This window comes from Xyrauchen texanus, chromosome 49, assembly GCF_025860055.1.
Source record: "Xyrauchen texanus isolate HMW12.3.18 chromosome 49, RBS_HiC_50CHRs, whole genome shotgun sequence".
Taxonomy (NCBI): domain Eukaryota; kingdom Metazoa; phylum Chordata; class Actinopteri; order Cypriniformes; family Catostomidae; genus Xyrauchen; species Xyrauchen texanus.
This window is the reverse complement of record NC_068324.1, coordinates 7066717-7084214: the sequence shown is the minus strand read 5'-3', so window position 1 is coordinate 7084214 and position 17498 is coordinate 7066717. Positions and strand designations below refer to the sequence as shown.

Sequence of the window (17498 nt, the reverse complement as noted above, 5' to 3'; positions counted from 1 at the left end):
ACAAACAATTAACAATATTGTTTACAGAATTTATTAATCAATGTTAGTTCATAAAAATATGATTAATTCAAAGTTCAATAATGTTAACAAATACAACTTTTGATTTTAAAAATGTATTAGTAGGTGTTGTAACTAACATTAAGTTCATGTTAACTACAGTAATGTTGTTAAATCATTTTAACAAATGGAACCTTTTTGTAAAGTGTTACTGTAATTTTACTGTGTGGGGCATAAACACATAACTGCAGCATATAACTTCCAAAAGTGTGGCAAAGAGCACTTTAAGAAATAAATCTGTATCAGTATCTGCCGATCTTAGTGTTAAAAAAAAAAAAAAAATTAGAGATCGGTATCGGCATCTCTAATTTTTTTTATATTTTATAAAAATATATTTTATTTTTATTTTTTTCCGCTGTCTATAGATTTATTTTATTTTTTTAGCATAGGTGTCTCAAAGATTCAACGTTCTTAAAAAGTTCAGGTGGCAAAGAGGAATTCATCAGACTGTTACACTGTTACGCATGATTCACCCAGTAAAGTTAACTTTAAGCAAATGTTCTTTTCCATGGAAATGTGAATGAGAGCGATTTCATAATTTCACGAACTATATAATGTGCTATTTAAGCTTACAGGTCTCCATGCAGTTTATTCCCTGCTCTTTTTGGTATTTTTGAAACTCATCTATTTGCAATAATCTTTCTTTATTCCCACATCAGGAAGAAAAACTGACATTTTTTTTTGTAAAATCTTGTGGTTATCAGAACTGTAAACTGTTGCCGTGTACATCCATAATCGATTCATGGAGAGAGAATGTAATAAGGCACATTATGGTGGAATGTAAAAGAGGAAAGGGGGGGGGTTTGATTAAATTCTATTTCCTCAAACTCAAATCACTTCCTTAAATTGAAAAATATATTTGTTCTTTTTTCCAAACAACATATAAAAGAGAATGAGGACACCGCTGCAAGTCAATGCTTAAAGAAAAAGTTCACCCAAAAATGTAAATGCTGTCATTATTTGCATACCCTAAAGTTAAATCATATTGTAATATCACAAAGTAAAGTGCTTAAATCAAATGTTAAGTCTAAAACTTAAAAAAAAATGTCCTTGGTTGTAGTGAGAACCATCTATCGATGTAGCCACTTTCGTTTAGTTAATTCTGTTCATCGTACAAAGGGATTGTATTTCTTCAGAAGAGTCTTATCTGTAGGTTTAAAAAAGAAATTTCAAGCTTGACTTACCAGTCACTATTTACTGTCAATATGGCACATAAACCTAGTGAAGGACTACTTAACTCCTTAAAAACATTTTGTGTTCTGCATAAGAAAGAAGGTCAAAGGAGGTTTGGAATGACATGAGGGTGAGTAAATTAGGATAAGTCAAGTCAATTTTATTTGTATAGCGCCTTTCACAACACACATCGTTTCAAAGCAGCTTTACAGAAGATTAGGCATTAACAGACAATAAAACTGTAATGTCTATAATGTCGATGAACCATCATTGTGTAATTAGATAAATACGATTGTTAATCGTGTTTAAAAATAATTAATTCAATAATAATTGTATTAATAACCCCAGTGAGCAAGCTGAAAGCGAATGTGGCAAGGAACACAAAACTCCATAAGATGTTGATTAATGGAGAAAAATAACCTTGAGAGAAACCAGGCTCACTGTGGGGGCCAGTTCCCCTCTTGCTAACCAGCATGAATATAACGTAAATATTACTTATATATCGTTAAAGTCATGGTTTAAAATTATTAAACTAAGTAAGGGTTAAGGGTCAGTGTTAAAACATCGATTTTGTTTGAATTGTAAGATTAATGACTAATGTCTTTAAAGTCCATCCTGGATAAACTGCAGAAGTTGACATAGATGCAATTGTCCTTGTTAATTGGCTGATGAAGGCTTTTGTTGGCAATTGTTAGTCTATGCATTCCATTTCAAGATTGTAGTCCATCAAGACCGAGGTGATGCAGGCAGAGAACAGAGTTGTGAAACGCAGTTCAACCTGGCTAGTAATTTCAGTGAGGTTCGGTGTGGTCCATCCTAAATCCAAGGTTTAGACAATGGCATATGAAGTATCCCATGTCTTATGGTTGGAGTTGGCATCAGTTCATCCTCTGAAGTCCACATAATAGACTGAAATGATGTTTGGCAGGCACCGGCTGCATTTAGTCATCATCATTCAGCGACATGTAGCAGTGGAGTCCAACACGAAGCAGGAATGGTGCTGGATCCAGCCGGTTCTGGTGACCTCAGGATAGGAGTCCCGAGGTTGAGACAGTAAAACAAAAAATATAAGCATAGACGCCATTCAATTTATAGATTATAAAACTAAAGACTAAACTAAAGCAGCCGAATTGTGGGTTGGTCTAGACATAAACTGAGGGAGTGTAAGATGTTATCCCTGTACGAAGAACTTATATTCTACGTACAGTGCATCCGGAAAGTATTCACAGCGCTTCACTTTTTCCACATTTTGTTATGTTACAGCCTTATTCCAAAATGGATTAAATTCATTATTTTCCTCAAAATTCATTATTAAATTCATTATTTTCCTCAAAGATTTCCTAAAATCTTTGCAAATTTATAAAAAAAAAATCACATGTACATAAGTATTCACAGCCTTTGCCATGACACTCAGGTGCGTCCTGTTTCAACTGATCATCCTTGAGATGTTTCTACAACTTGATTGGAGTCCACCTGGGGTAAATTCAGTTGAATGGACAAGATATGGAAAGGCACACACCTGTCTATATAAGGTCCCACAGTTAACAGTGCATGTCAGAGCACAAACCAAGCCATGAAGTCCAAGGAATTGTCTGTGGACATCCGAGACAGGATTGTATCGAGGCACAGATCTGGGGAAGGGTACAGAAAAATGTCTGCAGCACTGAAGGTCCCAATGAGCACAGTGGATTCCTTCATCCGTTAATGGGTGAAGTTTGGAAGCACCAAGCTTCCTAGAGCTGGCCTTGTAGTTGCACGTAAGGAAAATTATTAGACATTGTTTTCTGAGGTGGTATGACATATGATTGCATATCGAAGTGGGGCGACAATATCAAGACTGCTAGAGAAGACTGCATTTATATTTTTTGTTATTTCATCAAGTTCTTCTGGGCTTTGGGGTTTATTGAGTATATGAGATAGATCTGGAAGATTATTAGTGAAGCTATCTTTAGTGGTCAAAAGAATAGTTCTACCTGAACGATAGCATGGTGTGGATTGAGTAACATTAGCTGATTGCAGCATACCAGAGACGAGGTAATGATCCGCGATATGTCATCACTCTGCTGCAGAATTTCTATATTATCAACATCAACTCCATATGACATAATTAAATCTAGCGTATGATTATGGCGATGAGTTGGTCCGGTTGCATTTTGTCTGACTCCAAGAGAGTTGAGAATATCAATAAATGCTAATCCCAATGTATCATTTTCATTATCTATGTGAATGTTGAAGTCACCAAAAAATAAAGCTCTATCTACAGTAACTACAAGATCTGATAAAACAATTAGCAAATTCACCAAGGAAATCAGAATAAGGCCCGGGTGATCTATACATTGTAGCAAGGACAAAAAACGACAGAGATTTTTTATTTATATCTGACGGTGTCACATTAAGCATTATTAGTTCAAAACACTTACATTTATAGCCTGTCCTCCAAAACACCAAATAAGTCACTGTAAATTGTAGCAACACCTCCTCCTCGACCCTTCAGACGAGGCTCACGTTTATAACAATAACCTGGGGAATTAGATTCATTTAAACTAATATATTCATCCGGTTTAAGCCAGGTTTCAGTCAAACAGAGTGCATCCAATCTATGATCTGTAATCATTTCATTAACAATTAGTGCTTTGGTAGAAAGAGATCTAATGTGTAGCAGCCCTAATTTTATATGTGTATTTTTAATTTGTTTGTTTTGTTCAAGTTTGACCTTAATCAAATTTGTTCTAAATGATTTAGTGAGGGTATTGTGTTTGGTAGTTCGGGGAACAGACACAGTCTCTATGAGATATCTAGGTGATACAGTCTCTATGTGTTGTAGTTTATGTGACCTGTGTGACGTCTCAAGGCAGCTCGCAGACGTTCGGAATAACCAGTTTGTCTGCTTCCTGACCTGGGCACCAGTTAGTCAAATACTATCATTATTAAGACTATGAGCCAAATTACTAGAGAGGAGAGCGGCACCTTCCCTGGAGGGATGGAGTCCGTCTCTCTTTAGCAGGTCTGGTCTACCCAAAAAACTCTTCCAATTGTCTATAAATCCTAGTTTATTCTCCAGACACCACTCAGACTTCCAGCCATTCAGTGACACTACCGTAATTTCCGGACTATAAGCCGCAACTTTTTTCCCACGCTTTGAACCTCGCGGCTTATACAATGACGCGGCTAATATATGGATTTTTCCCGCTTTCAAATTTTATAGAAAATATAAAAAAACATTCTGTGACGTGCTCAGTTTTTTGGCGCCGTGAAGCTTTCATTAGACCAATGAAATTGCCGAACGGGTTAAGGTCAAACAACTTTTTTTGTTTACTGTTTAGATTAAATCAAGCGTGCTCAAACTTCCCATCATTCTGATTACGGTAGTAATTTTGTCACCCTCAAGACACGGAGAAATGCATATGATGCAGCTTTCAAGTTGAAGGCGATTGATCTGGCTGTTGGAAAAGGAAATAGAGCTGCTGCACGGGAGACGTTGGAAACAGCAGCGTGATGAATTGACTCAGTGCAAAAAGACAACTAAAGCTGAGGCTTTTCAACTCCGACACCGAAGGAGATGACTTCAGTGGTTTCATGTGCAAAAGAGGAGGAAGATAGTGACCAATGACGTTCTTGCAAGGCTACTGTTTACTGGTCATTTTGTATTTTTTGTTACAAGCCGTGTGTGGCAGCGGGGGCGTGGTCAAGCGCCCGTCCGGGAGAGAAAAGCGGTAAGGGCGCTTACACCTGAGCTAATGTCTAACACCTGTGTCTAATTTCAGTAAGCGTGGGGAGAGCGGCATAAAAAGGCAGCAGAGAGTGAGTGAGTGAGTGACAGACACACGTTAGTCTAGAAGACCAAGAATTGAGAAACGTTATAATATTGACTGTAAACATTGCTGTGGCCATTAAAAGCCTTACCTGGAACGTCAAGTGCCCTGCTTCACGTGTCCTCCTTGGGAAAACTGTCACACTGGCACCAGTGTGACAGTTTTCAGCACTTGATGTAAGCGCCCTTACCGCTTTTCTCTCCCGGACGGGCACTTGACCACGCCCCCGCTGCCACACCGTGTTTCGTTGAAGCCTATTTATTTTTGTTACAAGCAGTGTTTCGTTAAAGCCTGTGTAAAGTTCATTTGTTTCAATGTACCGGTAGGCACCTGCGGCTTATAGACAGGTGCGGCTTATTTATGTTCAAAATAATAATTTTTTTTAAATTCAGTGGGTGTGGCTTATATTCAGGTGCGCTCAATAGTCCGGAAATTACGGTAATCTACTATAAACCTCGTCATTCACGACGAGCAGGGAGCATATTACAGTGAAACCATTTTACCTGAAACGCGGTAAAATGACAAAGGCTATGATGAACGATGAATGTAACGATGAACATTTGAGAATAAGAATAAGCAATGCCAAGCAGCCTTAAGCAGGCTACAAACAAACACTTGTGCAGCATGCCTTCAGCAACAAGAAGTCCAGTGACGTCAGAATCACACCCATAAAATTTTGAATTTTGTGTTGAGTGGATTAGACTTTATTCCATAAGGATCATTTGTTTTGGACTGCATACTGTTAACTATTTCTTTCGTCCGGTTGTTATTTTGTGCAGCTTTCATGCTTTTATTTCAGCAAGACGTCCTGAACAGAAGCAATACAATGCCTCATCAAGCAAGCCACCTGCAGGGTGCAACTGCTCAAAATGGAAAAACCACACGTGCAGCAGCAAAGGGCTACAGCTCTAACCAAACACACGCTCATAAGCACACAAACACACAGCAAATGCAGCAAGGTCACAATGAGTCACAGCTGTGTTTCAAATATGGCGTATCATTGCAGTCTCTATGACGCTCTTTACAGTTCATGATGAGGATGTATGGGAGTAACTGTACAGTTACACCTCAACAGCTGTTTATAATGGCAAAAGCAACTCTTAAAAGTATAGCACACCCAAAAATAATTTACTCACGTCACAAGTCATATGACTAACTTTCTTTAATGAAAAACATGAAACTATTGGGAGGAAATAAGATATAATAAGAGGAAATTATTGGTCTGCTTATAAGCACCTGTGAACATGATCATAATTTTCAAAGTTACATCTATGCTACATCCAGGATGTTGACATTACCATGGCTACTAGCATTTGTTTTGTCACGTAGTGTGGTTTGTTTCAGTGAACTTTTCCACCGTTTCACACATAATCTGAAAGTGTTGTGGTTTATTTGGTCTGACAACCTGCTGACACGTGGGCTTTTATTTTTTTACATTTCCAAATCTAATAAAAAAAAAAAAAAAAAAGAGCTTGGCTCCAAAACAAAAACAATTACCCAGCACCCCACGCTCTGATCAAGGACCAGAACATCCGGACACAGATCAAGAGGGAAAATGCAAACAGGACTCATTAGAGATATCCATCGACATGTAAAAAGCTTTGGGTAAAGGAATAGTTCACCCAAAAATTAAACTTCTGTCAGTATTTACCCCTCATGTCATTTCAAACCAGCATGCACTTTTGAAGCATTGTTATATAGCTCATGCAATAAAATGGGCTATCAGTCTCCAAAAAGGACACTGGAGCTTGAGATCAAGATCTTCAGAAATGTCGTATTCCATGGTCAAAACAAACTGCCATACAAAACAAAAAGGCAGTAACTGCATTTTTGGTCAAAAATGAGTTATTATCATTTTCATGACATTCAAGGCATCCTTTGTTATGTGACGAAACATCTTATCTCAAATGTGTGTTGTTTTGGAGAAAAATGGTAGTCGTTTGTACAGTAACTGCAAAAAGCCCTAGTGAAACAAAGCATGAGTACAGTAACATCCATTCTGCACTCTGCGTAGTTACTGCCTTTTTGATTTGTAGGGCAGAACAGAATATGGGTTTAGAACAACATGAGAACAGAATATTCATTTTGGGTTAACTATTACTTTAATATGGAGCGAAGAGGCCAAAACAACTGAGAAATTACCTGCAGTACACTGCTATACTTACATATAATGGAGCTTGCTGTGGATTCAATTTCATGGCACTGGCCACTGTAGAGAAAAAAAAAAAAACATGTTAGAATCACAATTTTTTGAGAAAATGGCATGTCCATTTACCACTCGCACATCCATTTTCATTTCATTGTACATCTTTGGATATAAAATGGCCCCTGAGCAACGGGCCACATGACACAGTTCAGCCAGGGCTTTTAACGGGCACATCTGCAACCCAAGTAACCATTAGGAGGACATTCGCTTAAATTAGTTTCATAATGATCGGGCCATTCTTGGTCATGCAAACCTTTAATAAAAATATAAATGACGCAAACGCACATCCGCTCATGGACATTTTGATCAGTGTTATAACCTGACAAATTGGTGCAAAATGTTTTTAAAATTTTGAGAGCAAGTTCTCCCAAGCTTTCTCTTGTCATAAAACTGTGTCAGATCTGTAGACTGTGTTCCACATTAGTGTGCATATTATTATGGAAATTGCATGTCCCAGTTGTTTATTTTAATTAAAACAAACAGTTTTGTTCTTATTGCTACAGTATATGAAGGTTACATTAAAACAGACTTGGAAACTTTTTATCAGGCCTTCATCACTTATTTTTGCAACATTTCAAATGCCTTTTATGCATAGATTTTACAGTATTGACCCTGTGCTAGACCAAGACTTTCAATATTAAACCATGAAAATCCAATATAAATATACAAATTACATGTTTAAACTATGCTAATCTAAACAAAGATATAAGTAAACAAACCATTTAAATATTGGGTGAACATTTTTTTAAAATTAGGACTGTTCCAAAGTTGTGGTGCCATGTCTGACACACCAAACAGTTTTACCCCTAATAAAGATCTTTTTCAAAGTGTAGTATTTTTAAAAGTCAGCAAGTGTCAGTGAAGAGCATGCCTGAGATTAAATATATTTTAATGAGACTTTACTTTCTAGAAGTCCTTAAAGTGCCCGAAGTTAAAGAAACACCACTACATTAGTGTACGGTACATTAGACCTGCTGTTGAACCATTTGAAAAGTGGAACCTATCATTCTCCATCTCATACACATAATCTATTTGATGTATAAGTGTGTCACAGAAAGAAAGGCTTTGGTGCCTGCACTGAACATGACACTCGAAGGAATCTTGCAGCTGGCCACAAAGCATGTTTCCCCACCTGCAAGCAGCAAGAAGGTGTAACGCTTTACCCAAGCATTGTCTAACCACAGCTCTTCGCCCACAACACACAGCAAACCCAACCACCAATCACACAAAACTTCAGACAACACCCAAATCTCAGATGATTCAAGAAAAAAGCATTAGCCAATGCAAAAACAAAGTTCATCTCCTTTTTATGTGACGGCTACAAGCCACCCCAAATCAGCACTGCAACAAAATGGGAAATGGGTGACAACTTCTGTTCACTATGGATGAGAAACCACCCCAATCTATTTTTCCGTTATCTGCCCCAGGCGAGGTATTGGCCTTTAGGAGGTCCTCGTGGTTATCTGTGGCCCCACTCATAACCTGGACACACAGGAACACACACACACACACACACACACACACACACACCTTTACAAGCAACACATTCTACCATTGTACCCATGGTAGAATTTTCAGTTCTCCTTAAAAAGCCAAAAAATTGTGCAAACTCGCCAACTGAGAGTAAGAGTACTGGTTTGTTTGAGGAAGCTTTAAACATAACGACATACTGGATGCAAAGTCAGCAAGCCAGTGGTTACCCTTGAAACACTCCTGTCTATAGGCCCGAGAGCGAGAGAGGGCAGTCATTTGCGTTCCTTGGCTTACTTTCTGGCACAGCTGAAACTCAAGCTGCAAATTTGGGCTTTTTGAGAAGCTATAAAACCCCGCAAAATGCCCCACTATCTTACACGTGGTGGGGGAGGGGTAGACAGGAAGTAGGAATCTGAAATTGACATATTGAAAGCCAGACTGAATTAGGATGATGTCAGGGGTGAGCAACAGAGTGGGTATAGGGTTGGACATTATGAGAGGGGTCATGGCCTCTTCAGGCAAGTACTCTTGTTCTTTTAGCTGAATAATCGGGCTACTGTTGAAGCTCAACAGGATGGGTTACTGTGATAATCAGCGGTTTCCAATTATAACCACTTATTTCATCCTCTCAAGCAAAGGCTCATACACTACATCTAGCACAATAGATGCAAGAAACAAGATCAAACTCTGGTCTTATCAAACAAATGTATAAATATGACCTCAGATGCTCAATAACCTAATTCGACAACTGTCTTTCAATATGAGAGGCAGGGACAAATATACAAGCAACACAGACAAATGTTTATTTGTGAATACATAACTCACATTGTTCAAGCATTACTATACCACAATTTCAGCCAAATTTCAGAACTTTAAACTTGGTTCACACTGTATGATTTTGGCTATGATGCGAGACACATTTCAAGGATTGTAAAAGACTTATCTTGTCGTAGGGGAGCCTTTGAGTGGTTAACCAAGATCTCAATGACATATAACCCAGTTTGAAAAGCAACAATCTTAAAGGACCGGCTTAAATTAAAATGGGAATCGAAGCTTTCACCATATTTTATTGATCAACACATTAGAGAACAGGATATTATGTACTGTGAGAAGGGGAACAGGATCTGGACATGACACAGGCTGGATTCAAACCTGCATTTTCCATATAGCCATCAGAGCACAGCATGTCCAGAGCAGAGTAATGGCACTTTTCCACTGCACACTATGGTTCGACTCTACTTGCTTTACTTTTCTGAGTTTTCTTTTCCACTACCGTTTAATGCCGCCTCAAAGTGGGTGGAATTATAGGCTGATCATCATTGTTGCGCCACCTCTACTGCCGTGAAAGTATAATAATAACCCGACCGCTAGCTGTTAGATACTAGCTCATTGTGCTGCATAAAGCAGTAGTTGCATGGTGATTTTACACAAGTGTAACAGTTACATTAAGAGTAAAGTTTTGACGGCACATTTCAGTCAAGAAACTTGGTTAAAAAAGCAGACTTGTACAGTTAGCCAGGTTAGCTATAAAGCCAATGATCAAAATGGGCAATTTTCAGCTGTCGACATAAACATGTGTAGTGACTTGTGAAATGTCGACAGCTGAAAATTGCCCATTTGTAGAGTGTCCTGATTATTAGCTTTATAGCTAACCTGGCTGACTGGATGAGTCTGCTATTTTAATTTTAACCAAGTTTCTTGATTGAAATGTGCCGTCGAAACCTTTACTCTTAATGTTACATGGCAGATCCTAACAGACACACACTAGACGCTACAAAAGATCAGTAGTACAGATAGTGTCTTTATAAAACATGAATCATATTAGATGATCTTAGCAACAAACCATAAATTAATACCCTATATTACACAGTGTACAAGATCTGCTATGCCAAAAATTTGGTTTCAAATTATGTTAATGTTAACATAAAAGCAGTTGTAATATATATTAGCATTTTGCATTTTAGCAATGTTGTGTGAATGTTTTAGGAGGTACTATTACAGGATCCCTTTATAAAATACAGAATCATGTTCTGACAGTGATAATTGACACATTAGTTATTGCCATCTTTTTTAGATGTTTCCCCTGTGTAATGCCCATCAACTTTGAGAACATGACTGTCTTTGGGTTGACTTACTTGACTCATGTTTTTTAAAACCTGTAGTATTCAGTTTCTTCTGTGGAATATGAGAATACATTGTACAATGTGGATGCTGCTAATGAGGCTGAAATGAAAGCGAGGCTGTCAGTACCTATCATTATTCCTGACATCTCCTTTTGAGTTCCTCCCACAGAAGTCAGTCGTTTGGGATTGGAACAACATGAACGAGTAGAAATAATGTCATCTCATTTGACACATTTTTTTTGCCATTTAGTTGACAAATATTTTGTTTTTAAAGAGTATCTGTTGTAATGGTGGCAGTCCCTAGAATAAATGTAAATAAATAATTTAATTAAATAATACGTTGTGCGCAAGACAGGATTAGGCCTGTCACCAAGTGTAATTTGACCCCGGATAGCTCTAAGCCACCTGTTACACACCATGTTAAAATGAAGTTTTGTTCATTTTCAAAACTCAGTTCAAAACTCGAATACACATAAAAAATGATCTTGTATCCAACTCAACTCTACTACAGAGCACTTCAGTGGGTTAGCAATCCTCTGCTACTCACGCCACTCAGTTGAAACATTGAGTCAATGTTAGATGGTTTGGTCAATACTTTGTAACCAGGCAAACAGTGTTAAGCACTATTTAGTACCTTTTTGTAGTCCTCTTTGTTCTTTTCTCACTCCAATGGCACTCCTGATATCACATGTACACAGGACAAACTTTCTCAAAGCACAAACTCTGTTCACCCCACACTCGTCTCACACACCTGGTGCACTCAAGTGAGCAGCCATTTTATTCTCTCAGGTTTGGGATTGGTGGCAGATCCTTAAAGAGACGGGGCACATTTTCTCTCTGCCATACAGTTTTTTTTAACACTTTAAAGCAAGTCTGCTGGCTAAAAGGTACGATTCTTTGGTTACAAATTACAGGTTGTCATGCATGTAACTACATATGACATTAACATTGAGTATGTATTTACACACAAACACTGCAATTGAAAATAACAAATTAAGTGCTTGCATTTTGCTTAAGTTTGTTGAACATGAACATCCTCATTGCCATGCCATGGTGTTGTATCAGTTGTCTGGGACGGATCCTCCTAGTCAAGGTAAGAGCATTCTGCACAAATGATTGGAACAAATAACGGTAACACATTAAAAACAAGTACATTACTAATAATAATAATATAGGTTATTAATTTATGGTTTGTGCTCCTAAGATCATCTAATAGATTCATGTTTGATAAAGACACTATCTGTACTACTGATCTTTTGTAGCGTCTAATGTGTGTCTGTTAGGATCTGCCATGTAACATTAAGAGTAAAGGTTTCGACGGCACATTTCAATCAAGAAACTTGGTTAAAATTAAAATAGCAGACTCATCCAGTCAGCCAGGTTAGCTATAAAGCTAATAATCAGGACACTCTACAAATGGGCAATTTTCAGCTGTCAACATTTCACAAGACACCACACATTTTTATAACTGAGAGAAAATTATACAAAATTAACAGTATTCCTCTGATTGCATCTCTTTAAAAAGTTGCGGCCTTGGAGCTTATCTGTATGTGCTTGATTCCATGCTAATGAGAGCACTGTGACTGTGGTCCCGTCCTAATTTTAAAACGAAGCATGATTGGTTGAAGATTGAACGTGCTGGTCAGAGTAATGTGGCCGTTATCTGATTGCATGAGTAGACGATGGGTGGAGTCCACCTATTTGTAGATTTGAGTGCACGTCTTGACGCTAGATTTGTTTCAAAATCGGCAAATGCGTGTAGCGATCCACAAATGCACAGGAAGCAAATCCACAAATAATTGCATGTGATTCACAAATAAATGCTGGACAGAGTTGTGTTTGAGAGTTAAAAAATATATTTGTAAATTGCAAATCTGATTTTATTTAATTGCGAATTCACTTTATTTTCTGAAACTTTACATTTATTTGTGGATCTGATTCAATTTATGAGTGAACCAACTTTTTATTTGTAAATCTCATTCAATTTGTAAATTTGTCTGTTAATATGAAATAAAAATAACCCCATAAAAAAAATATAAATAAAACTAATATTATATAACGTCTACAAATATGAAGATATCTTGTTTAAAAAGATGTAATTCACGAACCAGACGAAAATGCAGTGTTTTCTTCCCATCAAGCGCACATCTAATCTCTTCCTCTGAAGCACGAATTCTGTCAGCCAGAATCAAAACTTCAGGATCAAAAGTTCCTCTCATTCTCAAATTATGATGGTTTGTCCGTGACAATCTAAGTAGGTGATGCAGGCTGTTTAAACTGTCTGGAGATAGTTGCTCGTGCTGGACTGCACGAGCACGTGAGCGCAACTTCAAGGCTACGTCCGAAACCAGGTAAATCCTCCAAAGGCTGTATATGGAAGTACGATGAAAACAAGGTGCTTTCAAACTGTTCGGAGACCAGTTTACATAAGAACTCCATTCATTCAAAACAAAGGTCACTTAAGCCATTAACTGATTAGTCAACAAGGTAGCAAGTCAGCAAATTACGTTTTCAGATGCAGCCCAAGGTAAAAGCACTTCACGTGTGCTATAAGTAAATGTCTTATTCAGTATGCACTGTATGTCCAATAATTTTTTATTTTTTGAGTAAATGCGATTGCTAACGTGAACATGCCATCCATGGTTGCTGGACTACAGTGTGTGCTGTTATTTCCTAATATAGTAACAATTTCTTCATGTGCAAATAAATTATAAAAATTTGATGACTAAAGAGAAATCTGTAGAAACCACTGTCTAACTTTTAAAACGCAATATATTTTAGTTTTGAGTGAAATAGAGTTAAAATAGTGCTAAATAAGAGAATATAGTTTTTTTTTTTTTTTTTAACAAATTTTATGTTTGTTATATTACTATATTAAATTGTGTGATATGGCCTTTAAAAAACCCATATCAGTTGACCACTACTTACCTTCTGTGCTTTTTGGAGATTTAAAGTGCTGAACACCATCCACTTGCATTTTATGGATCTACAGTGCCGAGACATTCAACTAAAAATATTTGGTTGTGTTCTTCAGAAGAAAATAAGTCACACACATCTGGGATGGCATGAAGGTGAGTAAATGAAATGATTACCATTTTTGGGTGAACTATCCCTTTAAGGAGTTTGTTGCAACTGAACCACCATTGGAACCACCAGTTCCCAACGCAAACGACTCTGGACCAACAACATGAACAACACTAGAACTCGACACATTGCTACTGAATGTTCTGCTACCCTGACATTGGCCCTATTCTGCAGAGTTACTGACAAGTAGCATCTCCAATCATATATGTTTGAATTGATTCAATAGTGTTTACCTTTTCCTGTGGTGCTACTAATAGCATGTTGCATGAACAGCCTCAGAGACACGTGTTCTGTTCCTATGGGAACAAGGAAGTAATCATGTTTACGTAATGATTAGCAGCTCCAACCTGAACTAGTGATTTTGGGGAGAAAATTATGTACTGCAGCACTTACAAATGGTTCATCTGAGTAGGTCATTCTACAAACTGCCAAACATCACCACAGAAAAAATGGCCTTGCAGCTTTTACCTTTCAAACTGCAACTGAAATTCCTAAACGTTGTAGGGTTCATCTCTTTTTCCTATCTTTGATTTTGGGATAAGTTACACCCCCACCTACCTCCACACAAACATCTATGTGGTAGCAGAATGGAGTACAACATTGGCAACCCTTGTCACTTATAAAGCAAAAAAAATAAAAAAAACACCTTCAGTTCTGCAAGCTATCTTTTTGTAAACAGACTAATTATGCTTTTAGGATTTTAATGCTTTAAACTCCTAAAAAGAAAATGAGAAGCACTGAAGAGAACAGTGTACAGCTCTGCTTTTACCATGGTGAATTGAAAATATTGATGCACAAATTGTGTAGCCTAAAATATTCCCCGGAACACTGAGCGGGATGCTTAAGGCTGATTAGCTAAAAGACCGCAGTCGTGCTAAGCTGGAATCGCATTTGTTTTATGGGTAGCAGTGAAATGTGGTTTTGTCGTTAAAGGAGGACATGGAGGAAACTAGAGCGTTCCCAAACAAGGGTCACTGGGTTCAAACCAAGAGAGCAGGCAATGTTCTGCATCAGTGCTTTGACTGCAAGCCATTCTGGGGGATTAGAACAGGTCCTTGTGATCATATCTCCGAGTATACAGAAAGGCTGATTAAAACCAAGGGCAAATATAACATGTTTAATTTGAATAAATGGCAGAACCATTTGCATGAAATCCAAACACATGACTAATGTTGAGAATATGGAAGCATAGTTCTAAATAACCTTTTAGGCCATTTACAATTGAATGTCAAGGTTCTTCCGTGACTTGGCTAAATACCATCAAGAGTGACTCAAGAAATCAATACAGCTTGAACACATACACCTCCCTAATGATTCAGCTGTGCAGCACAACAAGCAAGTTCCAGGTCCACCTGACATAGTGATAAACACAATATGTCTGGGAGGAACAGAGCATGAATGAGTGTCAGGTTTCAATAGGATTACAGGCTGAGGCGATTTAGCCAGTAACTCATTCATCACGTCTGGTGAATCAACACACATAAAGTGTGAAATCTTGCACAAATATTGGGTTCCCTTTCAAAGAATTCGAGCTGCATATGATCGCTATGGGACACAGTGTGTCACGTGGCCTGAAGCCCTTATACAATCACGCCAATTTATTGGCTGATGGCACTTAAATGACATTCACACACTCTTATCTACTCAAAATACCTGGGAAAAGTTTTATTCTGTCAGCGTCCCTGCTGTAAATGCATTTCAGGGTGCTCATAATTTCTACTTGAATACAATAAGGGCTTAAACATGATTAAATCCCATTAAAACAGTCACTATAGTGGAGGCGCAAAGGCCACCGTCTGCTGTGCTGCTGGTTGTGCGGTAGGTCTCAAAAGTAAGCCAAGCATGTCATCTAGTGGTTAAGAGTGAGCTACAGGCGAGAGCCATGCATTAATACCTCTTTCTGCCTGTCTAGCGGCTTGGCAGCAGTTGCAGGCCAGTTCGAACTGGGTACCTTGAACAAAAAAGCATTGTCATTCAATTCAGGTAGGCTCTGCCAGTATTCAATGGGGTTGTTTTGACAGACGTTTCTGTTCAGGAAGCCCAATTTTTGATACGGAAATTCACTCTTTATTCACAAAAAAAAAAACATCGGCTTGTGTCTCATTCTGGATTTGAGACGTTTGAATTTCACCCTAATTAAATGTTGTTTCAGAATGCTGGCACACAAACAAATAATGTCACAAGTACAGCTGGGGAACTGGTTTGAGACAATAGATTTGAAGGACACTAATTTCCATATTCAGATTGCACCGAATCACAAGGGTTGTCTCAGATCCAAAGACCAATTTTGCATCCGTACATTCGGACATGCACTGGCACCATGCACTTAACACAAAATGCATGGATTCAGCTCTGACGCCCTTGAGGCTTAAAGGCATCCACGTTTTGAATTCTCGATGATTGGTTGGTGTTAGCTCACTCAGAGACTTTGGCTGCCCAGCATTGAGATTTTGTTCTCAGCCATTTGAGCAATCTAGGGCTGCATCAATGCAGAGTGTCCTGTTGGCAAGATAAAAGACTCTGTTTCTAGAAGTGGGGGGGGGGGGGGGTGCATGCACGCCTGTCTCCAGCTTGCATTCTGTCATTACACCAGTGTCTAGCGATATTCAGAGTGGAACATGTTCTTTCACAAGCTTTTGGGGCTCATGATCGCGATGTCCACTGTCTCATTCCCTTGGGCATGTTGAATGCAAGATCTTTTCAGTGCTGGATGAACTCCACAAAGGGACTTCAACTACTAACGCATGCACTTCGTCCATTCATAGTGAAATGTGGGTGCTACCAAACTCTGCTGCCATGGAAACAGACCCGCCTTCTGATGTCGGGTGCTCCATGGGGAAGGGTGTGTCTCTGCAAGGTGATAACGACAGATGCCTCCTCCATGGGTTGGGGTGCTGTACACAAAGGTCATCCAGCCTATGGAGTCTGGATGGACCAGCGGTAATATTGGGACATAAACTGGCTGAAGATGCTCACGGTGCTGCTGTCATTAAGCTTTTTCCTTCTGGAGATTCAGGAGAGTGTTGTCCTCATCTGGTCAGACAACAGGTCAGTGGTGTCCAATATCAATCGCCAGGGAGGGGTGCGCTCTCATGCCATGCTGAGGCTGGCACGTTGAAGTTTTCTGTGGGCACGGGACAATGCAATGTCTCTACGAGAGGTACATGTTCTGGGCCGGTTGAACTTGTGGGCAGATCTCCTGTCAAGACGGGGTCTGAAGACCAGAGTGTGGACATTACATCTTCAGATCATGGAACAAATCTGGAGGAGGTTCGGCAGAGCGGAAGGGGACCTGTTCGCTTTGAGCGAGACATTGCACTGTCCCCTCTCGTTTTCTCTCTCGCCCCAGGCACCATTGGGCATCGATGCACTTTATGATGGGATATCCCCCGCTGAATCATTCTAAATGCTAGAGCTCCATCAATGAGGAGGCTATATACATGTTTAAGTGGCGTATTGTTGCTTCTTGATATACAGCGCAAAGTGAAAATCCAGTTCACTGCCCTAGCAGTACAGAGCTGATTTTTTCCATGAGCGTTTAGAGGCCGGGGTTGCCCCGGCAACGCTTAA

The 17498-nt window shown here is 38.8% G+C and overlaps 1 protein-coding gene across 2 annotated transcripts in view; it reads right to left on the bottom strand.

Annotated features, from left to right (window-relative positions):
• Positions 1–17498, bottom strand: part of LOC127640371 (A-kinase anchor protein 13-like) — a 122554-nt gene that overhangs the window by 86039 nt on the left and 19017 nt on the right. For both annotated transcript variants that reach the window (XM_052122885.1, XM_052122886.1), the window contains exon 2: positions 7208–7251. In XM_052122885.1, coding sequence (XP_051978845.1) covers positions 7208–7240 — 33 coding nt within the window. In that variant the 5' untranslated portion in view covers positions 7241–7251. The remainder of the gene's footprint in view (positions 1–7207; positions 7252–17498) is intronic.